We start from the raw sequence: 27,612 nt of genomic DNA, 5'->3' as shown, positions 1-27,612 counted from the left end.
AAATATAGTAAATTAAAATTATGTATTAAATTATATATAAATTATGAAATAATACAAATATGGATGAAATATTTTTTTTTAATTTTTTTAAGTTTTATTATAAAAAATATTATTTATATATATATATATATATATATATATATATATATATATATATATATATATATATATATATATATAATTTTTATATTATTGCATATTATTACTTCATAAATAATATTTTTACTATTTATAAATATATTCTATGTATTTATAAATTATTTTATTATTATTATATATTATTGTTGCATAAATATTTAAATTATATATAAATTATGAAATAATACAAATATGCATTATGTGTATTATATGATAACATGTATATATTTTTCTGTATTATATTTATAATCATTTTATAGTATTAATAATAATATATAATTAAAAATTATATATATATATATATATATATATATATATATATATATATATATATATATATATATATATATTTAAAACAAGTATATACATATTAATTTTATATTATTAATATATTATTATATATTAATAATATACAATATTATTATATATTATTACATAAATATTATTAATTATTAAATAATATACAATATTATTATATATTATTACATAAATATTATTAATTATTAAATAATACAATTTTGCATTTTGTGTATATAACATTTTATGTATTTATAAATATTATAATTTTATAGTAATATTAATAATAATATAATAATAATTTATATACAAGTATATAAATATTATAATTTTACATTATATATGTATTATGGTATTAATAATAATATACTATATATATATATATATATATATATATATATATATATATATATATATATATATATATATATATATATATATATATATATTTATAAATGATATATAAATAATTGAATAATAAAACTATGCATTGTGTATTATATAATGTGTATATATTTATTATATTTATAAATATTTTTATAAACATAATTATTAATAATAATATTAAGATATTAAAATATAATATCTTCTAATAGTATTTTTGTATGTGTGTATAATATATATATATATATATATATATATATATATATATATATAATTTATGAATTATATTCATAAATATATAAATCATTAAATAATAAAGTTATGCATTGTGTGTATTATATAACAAATATTATGTATGTGTATATATAATATAAAATATAACAATATAATAGTACAGATATATGTTATTTTTAAAATTATTACAGAATATTTACTTTTGAAACCAGTAACTGTATATCCGTTGAAACTGAGCAACACTCGATCATTCATTTCACAGACACTCGTCTTCATCTCTGAAGTGTTTAATATTTTACTTTGTGTGTGTGTGTGTGTGTGTGTGTCGTTTCTCTCTCTGTCCTTCTGCTTCTGAAACTGTTTAATCAGTTTATCGTCTGTCTGTCCTTCTCTCTCTGTGTCGTCTGACCGTCAGGGTGACTAAAGTGGACCCAGAGCTGGTCCGGCCTCAGTACAACAAGCTGAGAGACTGGCATCACGAGGTCTCGGCCCGAACGCTCAATGTGTAGATCCGTCTGATGTTCCCCGAATCCAGCAGATCAATATCCCTATATCCGTTTGTTTCTCTCTGTCTGTTCCTGCTGCTCCTCTGACGTCTGTACTTTCTTTCATCGCTCTGAGACTTTGAATAAAGCTTTCTTTCGTCTTTCTGCGTCTGCTGTGTCTCTTCTCTTCTTTTCTTTCTTCTTCAGCTGCTGAAACGGCACACAGATGATCCGGCGTTCGGTTTAATGGTTGAGTTTTGAAACCATTCTCTGATTTCAGGATACACTACTGTTCAAAAGTTTGGGATCAGTAAGATTTTTTTAATACTTTTATTCAGTACAGTCAAAAGTGACAGTAAAGATATTTATAATGTTCCAAAAGATTCTATTTCTAATAAATTCTGTTCTTTCTATTAATCAAAGAATCCTGAAAAATAAAATGTATCAGTTTCCACAAAAATATGAACCCTTTTCAACATTGATAATAATCATAAATGTTCCTTGAGCATCAAATCATCATATCAGAATGATTTCTGAAGGGTCATGTGACACTGAAGACTGGAGTAATGATGCTGAAAATTCAGCTTTGATCACAGGAATAAATTACACTTTACTATATATTCACATAGAAAACAGATATTTTGAATTATAAAAATATTTCACAATTTTTAATGCATGTTCAATCAAATAAATGCAGCTTTGATGAGCAGAAGAGACTCTTTTCAAAAACATTAAAATAATCTTAATTATTATTCATTTAAAATAATAATAATTATTATATATTATGTATTTTTATTTATTTATTTATACATTGTATACATTATACATTGTAGTAATATTTCACTATTTATAATGTATTTTTGTTCAAATAAATGTAGCCTTAGCCTTAATAATCTTAATGATTTCAAAAGATTTGGCCTAATATAAATATATAACTTTAAATAATTATAAAGTTATATAATGTAAAATAATATAAATTATTATAGTATATTATTTTAATTATAAATGTTATATATTACAATATAGTTTGTTACATATGTATAACAATAATATATATATATATATATATATATATATATATATATATATATATATATATATATATATATATATATATATATATATATTATGACATATATAGTATTATTACAAAAAATGTATAAATATGTATTTATGTGCTGTTTATATATTATATATAATAAATTATTAAACCATGCAATTATGTAGTATGTGTATTATATGACAGCATATATATTTTAAGTATTATATTTATAAAAAAATAATTTATAGTATTATTGATAATAATATATTATTAGTGTTTTTTTTTTATATATATATATATATATATATATATATATATATATATATATATATAATATATTTTTTATAGGATTAATATACTATTATATATGTTATTTATAATAATAATAATAATATACTATATATATTTAATATTATTACATATATAATATTATTACAAAAACAATTTATAAATATGCATTTATGTGCTGTTTATATATTATATATAATAAATTATTAAACAATGTAATTATGCAGTATGTGTATTATATGACAGTATATATATTTTAAGTATTACATTAATAAAAAAATATTTTATAGTATTAATAATATATTATTAGTGTGTATATATATATATATATATATATATATATATATATATATATATATAATATATTTTTTATAGGATTAATATACTATTATATATGTTATTTATAATAATAATAATATACTATATAATTATATATTATTATTACTACATCAATTATAATTGTTATTTTTAATACTATTTATAAATATTATAAACCGTATATTATAATTATGTATTATATTTATAAATTACATATTTTTATTTTATTATTTATATTTATCATTGATCTGCTACAGTTGGTCTCAGTCGTCATCCTGAGAAATACTGGCTTTTACTGGATAGTTTTTACTGCAGATGTGAAAGATGTTATCAAGACAAACTCTTGTCATTTAGCCAGTTTCTGTGCTTCTCGCTGTATTTGTGTGTCTGTTGCTAATATAAAACGGCACTCATGAATCTCAGCGGCTGATCAGTCAGAACATGTGACACGACAAACACTCAATCCCACAATCCCTTTACAGAGCCCATCTATGACACTTTTATTAGTGATAAATAATAAATGATTTCACCTTCTGCCCTCTCTATTTATCTCTCTCTCCTTCAGTCTCTCGATCCATTTGTAGTCGTCACATGTGACCTCAGGAGTCAAAGGACCACCAGAACTAATAGTGAAGAAAATGAAATGTTTCACTTTCAGATCTGAGGAGTGATTATATATTAATGCATCTATTCACTTTAATGCACCTCCTTCATTCGCCGCAGTTCTGATAGTGGACAGTAGGTGGCAGCACTGCACTGCGTTTCATCTTAGTAGTGAAGATAATTTTTTTTTTTTTTTTTTTGGGGGGGGGGGGGTCAAAAATACAGTAAAAATTGTTAAATATTTTTATGATTTAAATATCTGTTTTCTATGTGAATATTTGTTAAGCTGTAATTTATTCCTGTGATCAAAGCTGATTTTTCTTCAGTCTCCAGACGGATATCTGGCAGTAACAGAATGTGTTTTGGTTTCATGTGGTGATCAATAAAGATTGGAGGTTTAATTGGGCGTATGTTGGCTCTCCATGAGTCTGAGTGGACGGTCACCTGCTGGCTCTGTGTTTCACGTGTTTCCAGCTGGTCACTGCATATGTGTCCGGTGTGACCTCTGCCCCGAGCATTGCATTGGAGCGTAACAGATGGTAAAACCATGGTATTTTCAGATATACCATCATATACAGTATATCTGAAGTCATTTTTTGTGACCGGTGTGATTGAGTCGACATTTAAATAACACAAAAATTATACAGTAAGGCTGTTTTTAGGAACAATAATATTTTTGCATTTTCATGACAATTAAATATAATTATTATTGTATTATTATTATTCTCAGTGGTGATTAGACTTTCGTGGCTGTAATATAATATAAAATTCTATTATGACCTATAAATATTTTACAATTTAATTATTATTTTTAAGCAATTTACAGCAATGAGATTATTTTACAAGATGTTTGATTCATGAAATTAATGTAACCGTAAAGAACGTATTATACTTTTAATCCTATTTTTTAATTAACTCTTTTGTACAAAGCAACAATATGAGGTACAAAAATATTTTATTCATCAAAAATAAATAAAGTACAACAGCATTGGGTGGGTGAGATATTAATATTAATCATAATAAAGTAGTCTATTTTCTTTATGCAAATATTATTAGAATATATATATATATATATATATATATATATATATGAGAGAGAGAAATTATATTACAATATTATATATTGTAATTTTACTAATTTGTAATTTATTGTTTAAAATTTTAATTTTAGTTTAAGTAATTTTTAATGTGCTTTTGTCGTTTTTATTAGGATTTCATAGTGTTATTTGTGTTTTAGTAATTATTATTCAAAATAAATAGTTAAATAAGCTTATAAAATAATTTAAAATATTTTTAAGACTGTCTATTATTTAAATGTAATATTTTAATTATCAATTATTATTAGAAACTAAATATATAATAATATATATTTTTATTATATTCAGTTTAATTTTACTATTACTTGTATACTATCATAGTGTTTATTAATATTTTGAATTTTATTTTTATATTTTCTGTTTTAATTTTAGTACTTTTATGTGTTTTTTGTCATTTTTATTAGGATTTAATAGTGTTATTTGTGTTTTAGTAATTATTATTAAAAATAAATAGTTAATACATGAGCTTATAAAATAATTTGAGATTTTATTAAGCTAAAGTTATATTTAAATGCATATTATTTACTATCAATTATTTTTAGAAACTAAATAGGCCTATGTATATTATAATATATTTTTTTATTATATTCAGTGTAATTTTACTATTATTTCTATACTATTACAGTGTTTATTAATATTTTGAATTATTTTATTTTATATTTTCTGTTTTAATTTTAGTTTAAGTAATTTATGTGCTTTTGTCATTTGTATTAGGATTTCATAGTGTTTGTTTTAGTCATTATTCTAAATACATTTTTTAAGACTAATAAGTCTAATATTTAAATGTAATTTTTAAAATTAATTATCAATTATTATGAGAAACTATATATATATATATATATATATATATATATATATATATATATATATATATATTTATATTATATTTTCTGTTTTAATTTTAGTAATTTTGTGTGCATTTTTGTTAACTTTTTGATTTGTATTAGATTTTAATAGCTTTGTTTGTTTTAGTAATTATTATTAAAATAAATAGTTAATAAATAAGCTTATAAAATAATTTGAGTAATATTTAAATGTAATTTTTTTAATTATCAATTATTTTTAGAAACTATATATAATAACTATATGTTTAAATTATCGATTATTTTTTAGCTTTTTAAAAATGCATGTGTTTTATAAAGTTTATAAATGTATTATATAAGATTGATTTCTGTTATTTTCTTCAAGCAAAATCAAATTTAGTGTTTATAGTTATTTCAGTGTGAGATGTGACCCGGTCATGTGGTCGACAGGTTTAATGTCACCGTGAATCAAGGGCGTTTGGGCCGCGCTCGTTGTTTGGTTGGCTCTGTTTTTCTTCATTATCAAACCATCTGGGACCGCTGCGCCGACGGGCCGCGTGAATTTGATCAATCTGCTCATGTTTGGAGGCAGAACATCCCTGTGTGGAGGTTCACGCTCCGCCGGCTCACAGTCGTTCCCGTCACATGATCTCTGTTTGAACACGTTTGCATGAAAATCAGCTGCAGGAGTGAAGAATCTAGAGCTTCTACAAACACATTCACATCTAAGTGCTTATTTCTGAAAGTCTGGTGTGTTCTTGTGTTTCTCTCCAGCGAGGCCGCAGAGGAGGCCCAGCCCAGCTCTCACGTCACGTCTTCTGTCAAAACGATGACCAAAACTCCCGCCGGAGCCCCTCGACAGGGCAACGGCGTCGCTCCACCTGCGGCCAAAAGCTGGCATTCTGGGAGCGCTGCAGGTGAGATGCTCACTCGATCTGCTTTGTGTTTATTCCTTAAAGAGATTCAGCCACAGCAGACATTCTGTCATCGTTCACATGCTTTCTAAAGATGTTAATCATTAATACATATTTTTATTATTTTTATTTCTTTCTATGTATTTTTATCATACACAGGCACAATTTATATTCGTCTTCAAAAATGATCTCAAGCATTTCAGCAGAAACCTTCAGTCAAACCTTCTTTTATATTATTTATATACTATTTATTAAGTAGTTTTTTTATATTTTGATTTTGATTTTTATATTTGTTGCCAAATTAAGTATAATTAAGTTTTTAATATTATGGTTTTAGTTTGCAATAACAACATTGAATATTATATTATATTATATTATATTATATTATATTATATTATATTATATTATATTATATTATATTATTATATACTTTTATAGTGTTTATTAATATTTTGAATTATTTTATTTTTATATTTTCTTTTTTAATTTTTGTTTACATTTTTAATAACTTTAAGGTTTTAATAACTTTATTTGTTTCCGTTTTGGTTATTATTATTATAAATAAATAAATGGTTAATAAATAATCTTATAAAATAATTAAAATGTTTTTTTTAAGTCTAATATTTATCTAATTTTTAATTATCAACTATTATTAGAAACTATATATATATATATATATATATATATATATATATATATATATATATATATATATATATATATATATATATATGATTATATTCAGTGTAATTTAACTATTATTTATATACTATTATAGTGTTTATTAATATTATGAATTTTATTTTTATATTTTCTGTTTTAAATTTACTTTAGATTTAGTAATTTTGTTATGTGCTTTTGTCATTTTTATTAGGTTTTAATAGCTTTATTTGTTTCTTTTTTGGTAATTATTATTATAAATAAATAGTTAATTAGCTTATAAAATATTTAAAAAGTTTTTTAAGTCTAATATTTAAATATTTAATTTTTAATTAATTATCAACTATTATTAGAAACACATAAAAGTGTATTTATGTTTTAGTTGCAATAAAAACACTGTATATTATGTTGTATTGTATTATATTCAGTGTAATTTAACTGTTATTTACATACTATTATAGTGTTTATTCATATTTTGAATTGGCTTATTTTTATATTTGTTTTATTTAAAAACTTAACATTAAATAAGTTTTATTTCATTTTATATTATAGTTCAAGATTTAGTCATTTTATGTGCTTTTGTCATTTTTATTAGGTTTTAATAGCTTTATTTGTTTCACTTTTAGTAATTATTACAAATAAATAGTTAATAAGCTTATAAAATATTTTTAGTTTTTTTTTTAAAGTAATAGGTATAATATTTAAATATTAATTTTTTTTATTATTTATCATTAGCAACTATATGTGTGTGTAAAATATTATGTATTATATAATAATTATTATATAATATTTTTTCAAAATGTATTTAATTTTTTTAATGTATAATATGTATATATTATTTTATATCAGCTTTATTTCAATGACTGAAATTGATTTTTAATAATTTTAATGAACTTTAAACACTATTAGCGTCAGTTCCTCGTGTGTCCTGCAGATGGCAGACTGCCCTGTTGGTTTTGAGTTTATGGATCACACAAAAGAGAGCTGTTTTATTCTGAAAGTTTAAATGATGTTCCGCCCTCACGATCACGGCAGGTCACATGACTCTCGCGTGCGGACTAACCAGAGGTGTTGTTAGTGTTACTCTCCTCTGGGAGCGCCGCGGTTCGGAGGGTAAATATTTACTCTGGGAATCGGGAGATCTGTGTTGAGCGTCCTTTATTGTCGAGCAGGGCCTCGTGTTTACCCATCATGCCCCGCTCTGGGCTCTTAAGAGCAGGTTGCTGACAGGCGTCTCTGGCCCGGCTGACGGGGAACACAGGTATCTCTGTGTAAAATATGTACGTCTCGTAGTCACACGGGCCGGGACCTGCTGGAGCGCCGCCACATGCACCACATGACCCACAGCGCATTAAGATTCCTCGCTCGCTCGTTCCTCGCGGGATCTTCGGGTCAGTGGTCAGGTGGCAGAGGAATTCATCACGAGAGGATCTCTTCAATTAAAGCTGGTCGCAGCGATTGATTCCAGACGTCCAGCAGCTGCGATTAGAAGAGAGAGAGCAGGACGTCCGGCCGACTGCAGCAGCATATGGGCTTCATTTCTCTGAGAAACTTCCTCACAGAGCACAGAAGTTATTTAAATGATACATTATTAATTATAAACATATACATTTATTTATTTATATATATATATACACACATTACATTTTATAAATATGTATTTTATATATAAATATAAATAATACATTAAAAGACTGTATTTTTAAGCTTTTATAATATTCATATTTTGTTTAAACAAGCAATTATTAATATAAACTTTTTATAGTTTATTTAAAATAAGTTATAATTTTAAACTGTACATTTAAAATATATTTGTTTTTATATTTGGTCATATATAATATAGATTTTTTTAAATGATACATTTTTAATTATAAACTTATACATTATTAATATAAATTATAAACATATGCAGTTTAGTATTTTCAATATTAATATTTTCTTTAAACAAGCAATTTATTTATTTAAAATAACTTATAATTTTAAACTACATTTAAAATATTTGTTTTTATATTTTGTTATATACATTTTATATAATATATATTCACACACACATTACATTTTATAAATGATTCATATTTATTAATATTATAATATATATATATATAGATATATAGATATATATTGAAACATTAATATTATAAAAATTATTAATATTATAAACTTTATAATTTATTTAAAATAATTTTTAAATTCAAAATATTTGTTTTTATATTTGGTCATATATAATTTATAGATTTTTTTAATAATTTTTAATTATAAACTTATACATTATTAATATAAATTTAATTATAAACTTACATTATATTTTTATAAATATGTATTATATATATATATAAAAGATGCACTAAAATACATTATTTTTAAGCATTTAAAATATTAATATTTTGTTTAAATGAGCAATTATTAATATTATAAACTTTTTATAATTGATTTAAAATAACAATTTTAAACTGTACATTTAAAATATATTTGTTTTTATATTTGGCCATATAATTTATTTAAAACTGTTATCATTTTAAAATATAAACGTATAATATATTTACCGATTTCTCAAAATGATAAATTATTAATTATAAACTTGTACATTATTACTATTAATCATTACTTATAAAATTCACAAAGTTACATACAGTATTTTTATAAATATGCACACTCAGTAGTTCACCTCACAATCGAACGGATGTATTGACACGTCAGAAGCGTTTCCTCAGCTGACAGGAAGTGCTCATCTTATCTCACTCCGGTCTCAGGATGTGACGATTCGCAGGAGGAATCAGTGATGACTCAGCTGCTGATCCCGTGACCTTTGACCTGCTGCTCCTCAGTGTTCTGTTGGTCAATCACATACTTTCCAGCTTATATTTGATTCGATTTCCATATATCACATAGATCATATTTCATTTGCACGGATCCGTCGACTCGTTTTCCCACCGTTACGCGGAAATCAAGGGGGCACATGCTCCGTGACCTGCGCGGCTTTGATTCCAGCGCCGTCTGAATGAGCCGCTCTGTGCCGCCCACCGCGCCTCACTGACCTCTGACCCCTCAGAGAAGGGGAAGCTTGTCCTTCCACTCCCAGAGATGGCCGCTTATTTTGCCAGGTGTCTCCTCCAGTTCTGGGAATGTTGTTTTTTTTCCCCGGCCTGAGTAAATCGATCCATTGTTTTGCAGCGCGCGGTGTGGATGTCTCGTCCGCAGATGGTCCGACGGACCCTTCAGAAGAGATAGAGTTCATATATCTTAACTAGAAGTTTCCATCACCTTCGGTCACGCTACACGGCCGCGCACAATCCCGGCCGGTCTCATTACCAGTGTCGTCTTCCGTAACACAGACGCTGTTGTGGCTGAAGTTCAGCGAGGGGTCGCCAGATTCAAATCTCTTTCTCTTTGATTAGGGCTTCCCAAAGCAGGTGCACCTGCGCCGCAGACGGGACGGGTCAGCAGCAGCCTTCCGAAGGGGACACCCAGCCGCCCCGCGCCTCAAGCTCACCCCAGCGACCAGGACGACTCGCTGGTGCAGAGAGCCGAGCACATCCCGGCGGGAACACGGACGCCCATGTGCGCTCACTGCAACATGGTCATCAGGTCAGACGCTCGTCTTCTCCATCATGACTCTGAGTGTGTCATCTAAGCCTTACTTTCACAGAAAATAATGCTGCAAATACCAGTACTGACTAGAGCAAACCTTATTAAATCATGTTGCATTGATTGATTTATTAATATATTCTCCTCCTATAAATGCTTCTGTAAGAAGGTCAGCTGCAAACATAACCATCCACGCCTTTTCTGCGCTAGTTATTAGTAAATCCTGACAGTAGTTTTTTAATGTGAAAGGAAGGTTTGCTGTTAACAAATCTGGCCATACATATCTGTAACCTCTCAATTTTTTAATTTTTTTATTTTTTATTTTTTTAGATATTTTAAATACAATAAAATATAATAAAATATTACAAATATATATATATATATATATATATATATATATATATATATATATATATATATATATATATATATATATTGTAATGTCCTTCCAAACAAATAAATACAAATAAAAAACATATTTTAAAAAATAATATATATACATTCCACTAACTCCAAATTATTTCAAAGTATTTGACCTGAAACGTCTCAAAAAATAAATAAAAAATGATGTAATTTATATATATATATATATATATAGAGAGAGAGAGCGAGAGAGAGAGAGAAAGATATTAATATTTAAAATAAATAGGGCATAAATGCAAATAAAAACATAAAATAAAAATAAATATATAAAAATGAAATTAAATAAAAATCTGTCACATTAATTAATTAAAAAATATATATATATATATATATATATATATATATATATTATATTTTTATATTCATTTTTTAAGAGATTATTTATTGTAATTTCTTTACAATAGGGCATAAATACAACTAAAAACCATATAAAATAAAAATAAATATATAAAAATGAAATTAAATTAAATCTTTGTCACAGTCTACTAAATAAAAAATATTAAAATATAAAGAAAATTAAAATATAAAAAATTTTATATAAATATAAAATATAATATAAATATAAAATATTACAAATATGGTGTTTTTAATAATATTGAAAAATATTAAATAAAAATATTTAAAAAATGGTTTTTTTTTTATATATATATATATATATATATATATATATATATATATATATATATATATATATATATATATATATATATATATATTTTTTTTTTTAAGGGAAAGTTCACCCAAAAATGAAAATTTGATGTATATCAGCTTAACCCCAGGGCATCCAAGATGTAGATTACTTTTTTTATTCAGTCGAACACAAATTATGATTTTTAACTGCAACCGCTGCCGTCTGTCAGTCAAATAATAGCAGTGATTGGGAATGTGAACAATAAGAGTCGAAAAAACTTCCATAGACAAATCCAAATTAAACCCTGCGGCTCGTGACGACACATTGATGTCCTAAGACACGAAACGATCGGTTTGTGCGAGAAACCGAACAGTATTTATATCATTTTTACCTCTAATACACCACTATGTCCAACTTCGTTCAGCTTCCGGCTAGTGAGGTCTGATCGCGCTCTGACAACGGAAGTGATGTCTCGCGCTCATTGAAGTATATGGGCGAGACATCACTTCCGTCATCACAACGCGTTTTTTGACCTCACTAACAGGAAGCTGAACGAAGTTGGACATAGTGGTGTATTAGAGGTAAAAATTATATAAATACTGTTCGGTTTCTCGCACAAACCGATCGTTTCGTGTCTTAGGACATTAATGTGTCGTCACGAGCCGCAGGTTTTAATTTTGATTTGTCTATGGAAGTTTTATTTACTGTTATAGTTGAAGTTCCCATCTACTGCTATTACTTGACCCACAGACGGCAGCGGTTGCAGTTAAAAATCATAATATGTGTTCGACTGAAGAAAAAAAGTCCTCTACATCTTGAATGCACTGGGGGTAAGCAGATAAACATCAAATTTTCATTTTTGGGTGAACTATCCCTTTAAGTAAGAGATTATTTATTGTAATTTATTGTCAACAAAATTTTATATAACACAACCCCAAAAGCAGCTCCAAATCAAGGTAATGGTGTAAATCATGTGGTGTGAAAACGTTATCCTAATGTTGCAGAAATGGACTTGCTGATATTATTCATATTATTCACACAATAGATCGTTCATTTAATCACAGATAAATAATATCAATAATATCTAAATAATATTCAGACTCCAGGTTCATTTTAGCAGCTCTAAACACTGAGTGAGCTTGTCTGGGAACTTTACAGTTTAAAATGCTCGAGAATAAATTGGTTTGAGTATTAATTTCCTATTATTTTATTTATTTATTTTCTTAATGTGACTTAAAGATAAACTAGCATTCAAAAGTTTGGGGTCAGTAAGATGACAAGGCTGAATTTATTTAATCAAAAATACAGGAAAAACAGTGAAAAATTATTATAATTCAAAATATCTGTTTTCTATGTGAATATATAGTAAAGTGTAATTTATTCCTGTGATCAAAGCTGAATTTTCAGCATCAGTTTTCAGTGTCACATGATCCTTCAGAAATCATTCTAATATGATTTGATGCTCAAGAAACATTTATGATTATTATCAGTGTACATTTTGTTATACATGTTGCACCCTTGAAAGAGTCCCAAGAAAGCATGTTTTGATGAGGTCAGATGTTATGAAGCAGCTGAGGGTTGAAGGTGATGAGGGTGAAGTTTAATTTTCAGATAAGGAAGCGCCTGATAGATGTGTCGTGACGGTGAGGACACCGGTCAGGAGCTCGGACTCCTTCAGCTCGTCCCCAGAGAGCGAGAGAGCGCCGGTATCCGTTACGCCGCCGCGGCCCGCGCACAGACTCTCAGACTCCTGCCGAAAGCGGCCGTGACATCCAAGCTTAAAGTCTCCGCTTTCTTCATTTGATATCGCCGGTGTCTGTTGTTTTCCCTTCCAGCTAATCATCCGATTTGTATCCCGCATCCCCGCTGCTGTCCTCACGTTACCCGAACACAGAACGGCTGTTTTCACAGTGTCAGGACAGACAGAGCTCTGATGTCACGCTTACAGCGATATCTCGCTCAAAAATCACTGAAAATCTGTTATATTTGTTTTATGAGGAATAAAAACATTGGGGTCGCATATGATAATGCATTAACTAACAATGAGCAATACATTTATTAATTAATCTTAATGTTAGTTAATAAAAATACAGCCGTTCTTTGTTAGTTCATTAAATACAACTTTTGATATTAATAATATATTATTAAATGGACAAATTAACATTAACTAAGATTAATAAATGCTGTAGAAGTATTGTTCATTCTTAACCTTATTGTAAAGTAAGGTGCATGCAGCGTTATTGTACTCAATGAGATACTATAATAGTTCTTATTTATATTTTAAATGAGTATTTATTTTATCATTTTAATTTTAAAGTTTTAGTAGTTTTGTAGTGTTTTTGTCAGTTTTAGATTTTTTTTAAATGCCTATATACTATATTTTTATACATTTTTATTTGCTTTCAGATTATTTTAGTGTAAGTTTATATACATATATACATATATAAACTTACACTAAAATAATCTGAAAGCATGTATAAGAATATAGTATATAGGCATTTAAAAAAATATATTTTATATATATATATATATATATATATATATATATATATATATATATATATATATATATATAATATAAAATCTGAAAATATAAATAAAAATGTATAAAACTATATTTTAAAAAATCTAAAACTGACAAAAACACTACAAAACTACTAAAACTTTAAAATTAAAATTGAAATTATAAAACACAATAAAATAATATAATATAAAAATAAATAAAATAATTGAAAATGAGAAATGTATCTGAAATAAGTTTGTATTTTAAAAAAATATATATTTTAAATTTCATTTTTAATTTTAATTTTATTTATTTTTATATTATATAATTTTATTTTATTGTATGTATTTTTATTTTATTATATTTTCAAGTTTAATTTTAAAGTTTTAGTAGTTTTGTAGTGTTTTTGTCAGTTTTAGATTTAAAAAAAATTAATAAATATATATATATTAGTACTATATATATATATATATATATATATATATATATATATATATATATATATATATATATATATATATATATATAGTACTTATATACTATATTTACTGCTTTTGGTCAGTATTTATATGTATAAGTAATATTTATTAGTGCAGTATAAAGTTAAAATAAATGAAAATGAGAAATGTAGCCAAAATAATTAATAATAATGTATTTTATTTTATTTTATTTCTTTTTATTTTATATTATATTGTATAATTTTATTTTATTGTATTTTTATATGCATTTTATTTATTTATTTCAGTTAATGTTTGTTTTATTTCAAGTAATAATGATTTTATCCATGTTTAACTCAATGTCAGCAAAGGAAGGTGCAGTGAATGAAGCGCAGCCGTTATCTGTCGTGTTTATTGTTAAATAATCATCTGTGGTGTTTTGCAGGGGTCCGTTCCTGGTGGCCATGGGAAAATCGTGGCACAAGGAGGAGTTCAACTGCTCGCACTGCCACAGCACACTGGCAGACGTGGGATTCGTGGAGGAGCGCGGCTCCGTCTACTGCGAGCGCTGCTACGAGCAGTTTCTGGCCCCGACCTGCTTCCGCTGCCAGCAGAAGGTTCTGGGGGTGAGTGACATCCAGGAACAGCTGATATTCCCAACTAGATTCTTAAAAGTGCAGTGTGTGTGAATGATTGTTGGGCAGAAATTAAACTATAACATGAAGATGTCACTGAATGTCCCCTTAAATAGTTTCAGTGTAGTTGTGTTTATCTCCTCGCTCTCTCCGTTGACCTCCATGATTCTTTCCCCATAAAGCCTCATTCCTTCATCGTTCCCAGCCTCCCCTCCTCTGCTCTCTCTGAGAGTGTGGGACTGTGGGAACGAGCTTTAATCGGGATCATAAGGTCTGGTAAAGCTGGCACCGGCCGCTCAGATGTGTGACAATTAGCACCGGCTGTGTCGCCTCAGCTTTAGTGGGCTTCAGAAAGGGAGGAGCCGATCGGGCGGAAGAGCTTCACTCGCTTTCTGTGCCGAGAGAAAACATTTAATGCCTCTGATTTACAGAAACTTGTGTGAACGTCATTGCATCAGATCTGAGAGTTCAGGCTGTAAATATGCCGTTTTCATCTGCTAACAGGAAGTCATCAACGCCCTGAAGCAGACCTGGCACGTGTACTGCTTCCTGTGCGCCTCCTGCCAGCAGCCAATCCGCAACAACACCTTCCACCTGGAGGACGGACAGCCGTACTGCGAGACGGGTGAGCCATAAACCCCACCCACATGAAACGAACGCTGTAATTGGTCATCATAACCCCCGTTAAACACTCACTGATCTTTACAGGTTGTAAGAGAACCGTAAAAGCTTTAGAGCGTGTCGTGCTTTACTGCTGACTGGAGCGGGAGAGCATTTTTATTTTGGGGAACTTTAACTTTAAGCATTAAATCATCATATTTTTACTCCACTACATTTCAGCAGCAGCAGTGTGAGTGATTGTGGGCTGTTTCTGATTGGTTTAGATTACTACACCCTCTTCGGCACCGGCTGTCACGGATGTGACTTTCCCATCGAAGCGGGCGACAAGTTCCTGGAGGCGCTGGGATTCACCTGGCACGACACCTGCTTCGTGTGTGCAGTACGTGAAAACACAGAGTCTCTGATTGAGAAATGTAAACGTGTAAAGGGTGTTTGATAGACGCGAAACACACGACAGAGATGCACAGTATTTACTTCTGCAAAAATGCATTTGGCAGATGATTTCATCTGATCAGCTCAAGCATTTCTTCACTGCAGAAGTGATGTTCGTTCTCAGTGTTTCCGTCCTGTTAGAAGCAAAATGACTGAATATATTAAGTCTTGATAAAAATGAATTGAGTGCTTGAATTTGTGCTTAAAACAAGATCACATAATTATGGAAGCTTGTTTCCGTCACTGAATAAAAATAACTTTATATCTCGCAATTCCGTCTTTATAACTCGCAATTCTGACTTTTTCTTGCAATTCTGACTTTATAACTTGCAATTCTGACTTTACAACTCGTAATTCTGACTATATAACTCACAATTCTGACTATATAACTCGCAATTCTGACTTTTTCTTGCAATTCTGACTTTATAACTTGCAATTCTGACTTTACAACTCGTAATTCTGACTATATAACTCACAATTCTGACTTTATAACTCGCAATTCTGACTTTATATCTCACAATTCTGACTTTATAACTCGCAATTCTGACTTTATATCTCGCAATTCTGACTTTATATCTCACAATTCTGACTTTATAACTCGCAATTCTGACTATATCTCGCAATTCTGACTTTATAACTCGCAATTCTGACTTTATATCTCGCAATTCTGACTTTATAACTCGCAATTCTGACTTTATAACTCGCAATTCTGACTTTATATCTCACAATTCTGACTTCATAACTCGCAATTCTGACTTTATATCTCGCAATTCTGACTTTATAACTCGCAATTCTGACTTTATAACTCGCAATTCTGACTTTATATCTCGCAATTCTGACTTCATAACTCGCAATTCTGACTTTATATCTCGCAATTCTGACTTTATATCTCGCAATTCTGACTTTATAACTCGCAATTCTGACTTTATATCTCGCAATTCTGACTTTATATCTCGCAATTCTGACTTTATATCTCGCAATTCTGACTTTATAACTCGCAATTCTGACTTTATAACTCGCAATTCTGACTTTATATCTCGCAATTCTGACTTTATATCTCGCAATTCTGACTTCATAACTCGCAATTCTGACTTCATAACTCGCAATTCTGACTTTATGTCTCGCAATTCTGACTTTATATCTCGCAATTCTGACTTTATAACTCGCAATTCTGACTTTATATCTCGCAATTCTGACTTTATATCTCGCAATTCTGACTTCATAACTCGCAATTCTGACTTTATAACTCGCAATTCTGACTTTATATCTCGCAATTCTGACTTCATAACTCGCAATTCTGACTTTATATCTCGCAATTCTGACTTTATATCTCGCAATTCTGACTTTATAACTCGCAATTCTGACTTTATATCTCGCAATTCTGACCTTATATCTCACAATTCTGACTTTATATCTCGCAATTCTGACTTTATATCTCGCAATTCTGACTTTATAACTCGCAATTCTGACTTTATAACTCGCAATTCTGACTTTATATCTCGCAATTCTGACTTTATATCTCGCAATTCTGACTTCATAACTCGCAATTCTGACTTCATAACTCGCAATTCTGACTTTGTCTCGCAATTCTGACTTTATATCTCGCAATTCTGACTTTATAACTCGCAATTCTGACTTTATATCTCGCAATTCTGACTTTATATCTCGCAATTCTGACTTTATATCTCGCAATTCTGACTTTATATCTCGCAATTCCGTCTTTTTTTTTTTGCAATTCTGACTTTATAACTCGCAATTCTGACTTTATATCTCGCAATTCTGACTTTATATCTCGCAATTCTGACTTTATAACTCGCAATTCTGACTTTATATCTCGCAATTCTGACTTTATAACTCGCAATTCTGACTTTATATCTCGCAATTCTGACTTTATATCTCGCAATTCTGACTTTATATCTCGCAATTCTGACTTTATAACTCGCAATTCTGACTTTATAACTCGCAATTCTGACTTTATAACTCGCAATTCTGACTTTTTTTTTATCTCGCAATTCTGACTTTATATCTCGCAATTCTGACTTTATATCTCGCAATTCTGACTTTATATCTCGCAATTCTGACTTTATAACTCGCAATTCTGACTTTATATCTCGCAATTCTGACTTTATATCTCACAATTCTGACTTTATATCTCACAATTCTGACTTTATATCTCGCAATTCTGACTTTATAACTCGCAATTCTGACTTTATATCTCGCAATTCTGACTTTATATCTCACAATTTTGACTTTATAACTCGCAATTCTGACTTTATATCTCGCAATTCTGACTTTTTCTTGCAATTCTGACTTTATAACTCGCAATTCTGACTTTATATCTCGCAATTCTGACTTTATATCTCGCAATTCTGACTTTATATCTCGCAATTCTGACTTTATAACTTGCAATTCTGACTTTATAACTCGCAATTCTGACTTTATAACTCGCAATTCCGCCTTTATAACTCGCAATTCCGTCTTTATAACTCGCAATTCTGACTTTTTCTTGCAATTCTGACTTTACAACTCGTAATTCTGACTATATAACTCACAATTCTGACTATATAACTCGCAATTCTGACTTTATATCTCACAATTCTGACTTTATATCTCACAATTCTGACTTTACTCGCAATTCTGACTTTATATCTCGCAATTCTGACTTTATAACTCGCAATTCTGACTTTATATCTTCTGACTTTAATCGCAATTCTGACTTTATAACTCGCAATTCTGACTTTATATCTCACAATTCTGACTTTATAACTCGCAATTCTGACTTTATATCTCGCAATTCTGACTTTATAACTCGCAATTCTGACTTTATATCTCACAATTCTGACTTTATAACTCGCAATTCTGACTTTATATCTCGCAATTCTGACTTTATATCTCACAATTCTGACTTTATAACTCGCAATTCTGACTTTATATCTCACAATTCTGACTTTATATCTCACAATTCTGACTTTATAACTCGCAATTCTGACTTTATAACTCGCAATTCCGTCTTTATATCTCGCAATTCCGTCTTTTTTTTTTTTTGCAATTCTGACTTTTTCTTGTAATTCTGACTTTATATCTCGCAATTCCGTCTTTTTTTTTTCGCAATTCTGACTTTATATCTCGCAATTCCGACTTTTTCTTGCAATTCCGTCTTTATAACTCGCAATTCCGTCTTTATAACTCGCAATTCCGTCTTTATATCTCGCAATTCTGACTTTATATCTCGCAATTCTGACTTTATATCTCGCAATTCTGACTTTATAACTCGCAATTCTGACTTTATATCTCGCAATTCTGACTTTATAACTCGCAATTCTGACTTTATATCTCACAATTCTGACTTTATAACTCGCAATTCTGACTTTATAACTCGCAATTCTGACTTTATATCTCGCAATTCTGACTTTATAACTCGCAATTCTGACTTTATAACTCGCAATTCTGACTTTATATCTCGCAATTCTGACTTCATAACTCGCAATTCTGACTTTATATCTCGCAATTCTGACTTTATATCTCGCAATTCTGACTTTATATCTCGCAATTCTGACTTTATATCTCGCAATTCTGACTTTATAACTCGCAATTCTGACTTTATAACTCGCAATTCTGACTTTATATCTCGCAATTCTGACTTTATATCTCGCAATTCTGACTTCATAACTCGCAATTCTGACTTCATAACTCGCAATTCTGACTTTATATCTCGCAATTCTGACTTTATATCTCGCAATTCTGACTTTATAACTCGCAATTCTGACTTTATATCTCGCAATTCTGACTTTATATCTCGCAATTCTGACTTTATATCTCGCAATTCCGTCTTTTTTTTTTTTTTGCAATTCTGACTTTATATCTCGCAATTCTGACTTTATAACTCGCAATTCTGACTTTATAACTCGCAATTCTGATTTCATAACTCGCAATTCTGACTTCATAACTCGCAATTCTGACTTTATATCTCGCAATTCTGACTTTATATCTCGCAATTCTGACTTTATAACTCGCAATTCTGACTTTATATCTCGCAATTCTGACTTTATATCTCGCAATTCTGACTTCATAACTCGCAATTCTGAATTCATAACTCGCAATTCTGACTTTATATCTCGCAATTCTGACTTTATATCTCGCAATTCTGACTTTATATCTCGCAATTCTGACTTTATATCTCGCAATTCCGTCTTTTTTTTTTTGCAATTCTGACTTTATAACTCGCAATTCTGACTTTATATCTCGCAATTCTGACTTTATATCTCGCAATTCTGACTTTATAACTCGCAATTCTGACTTTATATCTCGCAATTCTGACTTTATAACTCGCAATTCTGACTTTATAACTCGCAATTCTGACTTTATATCTCGCAATTCTGACTTTATATCTCGCAATTCTGACTTCATAACTCGCAATTCTGACTTCATAACTCGCAATTCTGACTTTGTCTCGCAATTCTGACTTTATATCTCGCAATTCTGACTTTATAACTCGCAATTCTGACTTTATATCTCGCAATTCTGACTTTATATCTCGCAATTCTGACTTTATATCTCGCAATTCTGACTTTATATCTCGCAATTCCGTCTTTTTTTTTTTGCAATTCTGACTTTATAACTCGCAATTCTGACTTTATATCTCGCAATTCTGACTTTATAACTCGCAATTCTGACTTTATATCTCGCAATTCTGACTTTATAACTCGCAATTCTGACTTTATATCTCGCAATTCTGACTTTATATCTCGCAATTCTGACTTTATATCTCGCAATTCTGACTTTATAACTCGCAATTCTGACTTTATAACTCGCAATTCTGACTTTATAACTCGCAATTCTGACTTTTTCTTGCAATTCTGACTTTATATCTCGCAATTCTGACTTTATATCTCGCAATTCTGACTTTATATCTCGCAATTCTGACTTTATAACTCGCAATTCTGACTTTATATCTCGCAATTCTGACTTTATATCTCACAATTCTGACTTTATATCTCACAATTCTGACTTTATATCTCGCAATTCTGACTTTATAACTCGCAATTCTGACTTTATATCTCGCAATTCTGACTTTATATCTCACAATTTTGACTTTATAACTCGCAATTCTGACTTTATATCTCGCAATTCTGACTTTTTCTTGCAATTCTGACTTTATAACTCGCAATTCTGACTTTATATCTCGCAATTCTGACTTTATATCTCGCAATTCTGACTTTATATCTCGCAATTCTGACTTTATAACTTGCAATTCTGACTTTATAACTCGCAATTCTGACTTTATAACTCGCAATTCCGCCTTTATAACTCGCAATTCCGTCTTTATAACTCGCAATTCTGACTTTTTCTTGCAATTCTGACTTTACAACTCGTAATTCTGACTATATAACTCACAATTCTGACTATATAACTCGCAATTCTGACTTTATATCTCACAATTCTGACTTTATATCTCACAATTCTGACTTTATAACTCGCAATTCTGACTTTATATCTCGCAATTCTGACTTTATAACTCGCAATTCTGACTTTATATCTCGCAATTCTGACTTTATAACTCGCAATTCTGACTTTATAACTCGCAATTCTGACTTTATATCTCGCAATTCTGACTTTATAACTCGCAATTCTGACTTTATATCTCGCAATTCTGACTTTATAACTCGCAATTCTGACTTCATAACTCGCAATTCTGACTTTATATCTCGCAATTCTGACTTTATAACTCGCAATTCTGACTTTATAACTCGCAATTCTGACTTTATATCTCGCAATTCTGACTTCATAACTCGCAATTCTGACTTTATATCTCGCAATTCTGACTTTATATCTCGCAATTCTGACTTTATATCTCGCAATTCTGACTTTATATCTCGCAATTCTGACTTTATAACTCGCAATTCTGACTTTATAACTCGCAATTCTGACTTTATATCTCGCAATTCTGACTTTATATCTCGCAATTCTGACTTCATAACTCGCAATTCTGACTTCATAACTCGCAATTCTGACTTTATATCTCGCAATTCTGACTTTATATCTCGCAATTCTGACTTTATAACTCGCAATTCTGACTTTATATCTCGCAATTCTGACTTTATATCTCGCAATTCTGACTTTATATCTCGCAATTCCGTCTTTTTTTTTTTGCAATTCTGACTTTATAACTCGCAATTCTGACTTTATATCTCGCAATTCTGACTTTATATCTCGCAATTCTGATTTCATAACTCGCAATTCTGACTTCATAACTCGCAATTCTGACTTTATATCTCGCAATTCTGACTTTATATCTCGCAATTCTGACTTTATAACTCGCAATTCTGACTTTATATCTCGCAATTCTGACTTTATATCTCGCAATTCTGACTTCATAACTCGCAATTCTGAATTCATAACTCGCAATTCTGACTTTATATCTCGCAATTCTGACTTTATATCTCGCAATTCTGACTTTATATCTCGCAATTCTGACTTTATATCTCGCAATTCCGTCTTTTTTTTTTTGCAATTCTGACTTTATAACTCGCAATTCTGACTTTATATCTCGCAATTCTGACTTTATATCTCGCAATTCTGACTTTATAACTCGCAATTCTGACTTTATATCTCGCAATTCTGACTTTATAACTCGCAATTCTGACTTTATATCTCGCAATTCTGACTTTATATCTCGCAATTCTGACTTTATATCTCGCAATTCTGACTTTATAACTCGCAATTCTGACTTTATAACTCGCAATTCTGACTTTATAACTCGCAATTCTGACTTTTTCTTGCAATTCTGACTTTATATCTCGCAATTCTGACTTTATATCTCGCAATTCTGACTTTATATCTCGCAATTCTGACTTTATATCTCACAATTCTGACTTTATATCTCGCAATTCTGACTTTATAACTCGCAATTCTGACTTTATATCTCGCAATTCTGACTTTATATCTCACAATTCTGACTTTATATCTCACAATTCTGACTTTATATCTCGCAATTCTGACTTTATAACTCGCAATTCTGACTTTATATCTCGCAATTCTGACTTTATATCTCACAATTTTGACTTTATAACTCGCAATTCTGACTTTATATCTCGCAATTCTGACTTTATATCTCGCAATTCTGACTTTATATCTCACAATTCTGACTTTATATCTCGCAATTCTGACTTTATAACTCGCAATTCTGACTTTATATCTCGCAATTCTGACTTTATATCTCACAATTTTGACTTTATAACTCGCAATTCTGACTTTATATCTCGCAATTCTGACTTTTTCTTGCAATTCTGACTTTATAACTCGCAATTCTGACTTTATATCTCGCAATTCTGACTTTATATCTCGCAATTCTGACTTTATATCTCGCAATTCTGACTTTATAACTTGCAATTCTGACTTTATAACTCGCAATTCTGACTTTATAACTCGCAATTCCGCCTTTATAACTCGCAATTCCGTCTTTATAACTCGCAATTCCGTCTTTATAACTCGCAATTCTGACTTTATATCTCGCAATTCTGACTTTATATCTCGCAATTCTGACTTTATATCTCGCAATTCTGACTTTATATCTCGCAATTCTGACTTTATATCTCGCAATTCTGACTTTATATTTCGCAATTCTGACTTTATATCTCGCAATTCTGACTTTATATCTCGCAATTCTGACTTTATATCTCGCAATTCTGACTTTATATCTCACAATTCTGACTTTATAACTCGCAATTCTGACTTTATAACTCGCAATTCTGACTTTATAACTCGCAATTCTGACTTTATATCTCACAATTCTGACTTTATATCTCACAATTCTGACTTTATATCTCGCAATTCTGACTTTATATCTCGCAATTCTGACTTTATATCTCGCAATTCTGACTTTATATCTCGCAATTCTGACTTTATATCTCGCAATTCTGACTTTATAACTCGCAATTCTGACTTTATAACTCGCAATTCTGACTTTATAACTCGCAATTCTGACTTTATATCTCGCAATTCTGACTTTATATCTCGCAATTCTGACTTTATATCTCGCAATTCTGACTTTATATCTCGCAATTCTGACTTTATAACTCGCAATTCTGACTTTATAACTCGCAATTCTGACTTTATATCTCACAATTCTGACTTTATATCTCACAATTCTGACTTTATAACTCGCAATTCTGACTTCATATCTCGCAATTCCGTCTTTATATCTCGCAATTCCGTCTTTTTTTTTTTGCAATTCTGACTTTATATCTCGCAATTCCGACTTTATAACTCGCAATTCCGACTTTATAACTCGCAATTCCGACTTTTTCTCGCAATTCTGAGAAAAGAAGTGTAAATTAAAAATTGTAAGAAAAAAAGAATTGTGAGATAAAAAGTCGCAATTACCTTTTTATTTCTTATTTAGTGGCAGAAACAAGTGTTCACAAATATCTGCCAGTGGAATTGGACAAATAAGCTTAATTCAAAGGGAAAAAAGTAGATTTTTCTGACTCCATTGGTAGATATTTGTTCTCACTTAATTTTGATACATTTTTCACTAAACAAGACTTGACATCTTCAGTCATTTTGCTTCTCCAGTAAATGTATCTTGATTTAATAGATATTTATACTAGAAAACAAGACAGAAATACTGAGGAAGAACATGATTTTTTTTTGCACTTCCTGTGACTCGAACCCCTGGCTGTAGCGTTGCAGGTGCTGTGCTCTGCAGTTTGAGCAACAAAGCATGCATTAATGTGATGTCTCTTACTGCATTGATTGTATTTTAAAATGAAAATGTTGTTCTTCTCTCTCTCTCTCTCTCTCGTCCTGTAGGTGTGCAGCACGAGTCTAGAGGGTCAGACCTTCTTCTCCAAGAAAGACAAGCCCTTATGCAAGAAACACGCTCACACGGTCCAGTTCTGAGCGCTCGCGCTGTACGACGGCGTGAAATCAAAGCCGAACGCCTTGCTGGTCATATCTTAGATTTGCGAGATTTATTTTAGTATGTGAATGTTTTTGCTAAGAGATATATTGTCTTTGATTTTCCTCAAAAAAGCATCAGAAAGACGCACATTTACATCAGAGTTTATAGTTTTATAAATGAATCACACTGCAAAAAAATGATGTTCTTGCTCATTATTTTTGTCTTGTTTTCCAGCACAACTATAAATGAGATTTTTCTGAAAACAACTTAATATAAGAGTGTTCAGATATTTGTACTGAATAAGAAAATCATGTTTTTTGCAGTGCAGATGTTTTTGGAGACCATCATAAAGCTTGAGATCAGATACTGTGTTCATTTGCAGTATTTCACCTTCTCTTAATAAGGTTCTTTAACGTTCAGTGTTGCATTGTGGGTGTTTTTGTCTGTCACTCGAGTGAGTATCATGTGCTGCAGTGTTTTATTGAGAAATTTCAGTCATTATTTTCAACATTACAGAAGTTCCACACGTATTTAAAGAGCTTATTTTCTCACATGAAATCACTGGTGGATTGTAGGATCAGTGGAGGAGTGTTACGGAGCGTTGGGATTCTCGTCTCCTGCGTCCCGCTGCAGTTTGACCGGCCGCTCCACACAGAGCTCTATTTATGCAGGTATATTTATTGAGGCAGGAGGGACGATGATTTCTGGGGCTTTCCAGGGGCTTTGCACATATTTTACGGCACAGACAGCGTCAGTGCTTTCAGAACGGTGATATTTAATGTTTTATGTGTTATTTCTGTGCTCCGTGTATCTGTGTAAGGTTTGTGGGATATCTGATCGTCTAAGTGCCTTAATGGGCTCCGATTTAAACTTTATTTGTGCTCAAATGATGACTAATATACTGAAACTTATTTCATTTTTCTTATTTCTGTTTTATTATCTTTAGCTTTTGTTTTTAAGCTAATATGGGTTGATGGTTCATGTGCGTCTTTATTCTCTTTTTTTGATGTCGTAGTTTCCTGTAATGCATCATGTGATGGGATGAATAATAAAACACTGTTCTTATCAAAGTCTCATCGTGTGATTGAAAGACTTTCTTTATTCCACACGGATCATTAAAAACATTTGTGTTAATTGAGATAAATGATAAATATTAGCTGAAGAACTTTAACTAAATGAAATTTATAAATGTTGCTTTGACAAGTTTAATTTGAAGCACTAAAATTATTAACTGGAAATAAATAAAAACTGAAATAACATAAAAAATATGAAAATAAAAGCTATTTTAAAATATTAAATAAGACTTAAAATAACACTGCTTTAATACACACAGACATAACTAATAAATGCCTTAATAATGAGTGTCGTTTGCGGGTCACCTGAGACCGATCCTATGGTTTCCCAGATCCCAAAGCATCACACCACCACAACCACACGTCCTGTGCTCCCGTTTCATATGAGGGCAGATTATTTTCAGTCACTGGGAAATGGATATTAGCAAACATTCGCCTCCTTCCGGTAATGGTTGAGTTTGCCAGTAGTTTGCAGTGCATGTTAAGACTATAAAAATGACATTAACAAAAACCTTTTGGACATGTAGGATACTCGTATCTGGCCAAAAATTGAGTGAAATGAAAGTGAGTGAAAGGTGTATATATAAAAAACATTTTGAAATATAAATACGCAATTGCAAGAATAGCGAGGGAAAAAAGTCAAAATTGTGAAGAAAAATGTTAGAAAAGTGAGGAAAAAGTTCGAATTGCGTGGAAAACAGTCAGAATTGTGAGAAAGTCAGAATAGCGAGGAGAAAAAGTCAGAATTGTGAGGGGGAAAAAATTGGGATTGCAAGGGATGAAAAAAAAGTCAAAACTCGCGATTGTGAGAAAAAAGTCAGAATAGCTAAAAAAAAAAATCAATTGCGAGGAAAAAAGTGAGAATTGAAAAAAAAAAAAAATCAGAATAGCGAGAAAAGTCAGAATTGTGAGAAAAAAGTCAAAATTCCGAGATATAAACTCGAAATTGAGAAAAAAAATATATAATCAGAATTGTGAAAAAAGTCAGAATTGCGAGGGAAAAAAAGGTGGAATCGCAAAGGGGAAAATGTCACAATTCCGAGATATAAACTTGCAATTGCGAGAAAAAAAGTCAGAATTGTGAGAAATGAAATCAGAATTGCGAGG

The 27,612-nt window shown here is 29.9% G+C and overlaps 1 protein-coding gene across 4 annotated transcripts in view; it reads left to right on the top strand.

Moving 5' to 3' along the window:
• Positions 1-26,496, top strand: part of pdlim5b (PDZ and LIM domain 5b) — a 102,302-nt gene extending 75,806 nt beyond the window's left edge. For all 4 annotated transcript variants that reach the window (XM_067397305.1, XM_067397304.1, XM_067397303.1 and 1 more), the window contains 6 exons: positions 6,464-6,606; positions 10,659-10,848; positions 15,288-15,468; positions 15,982-16,102; positions 16,362-16,477; positions 25,342-26,496. In XM_067397305.1, the coding sequence (XP_067253406.1) occupies positions 6,464-6,606; positions 10,659-10,848; positions 15,288-15,468; positions 15,982-16,102; positions 16,362-16,477; positions 25,342-25,431 (841 nt within the window). In that variant the 3' untranslated portion in view covers positions 25,432-26,496. The remainder of the gene's footprint in view (positions 1-6,463; positions 6,607-10,658; positions 10,849-15,287; positions 15,469-15,981; positions 16,103-16,361; positions 16,478-25,341) is intronic.
• The last annotated feature ends 1,116 nt before the right edge of the window (positions 26,497-27,612 follow it).

This window comes from Chanodichthys erythropterus, chromosome 10, assembly GCF_024489055.1.
Source record: "Chanodichthys erythropterus isolate Z2021 chromosome 10, ASM2448905v1, whole genome shotgun sequence".
Taxonomy (NCBI): domain Eukaryota; kingdom Metazoa; phylum Chordata; class Actinopteri; order Cypriniformes; family Xenocyprididae; genus Chanodichthys; species Chanodichthys erythropterus.
The sequence above is the reverse complement of the archived record's forward strand: the minus strand, read 5'-3'. Positions and strand labels throughout refer to the sequence as shown.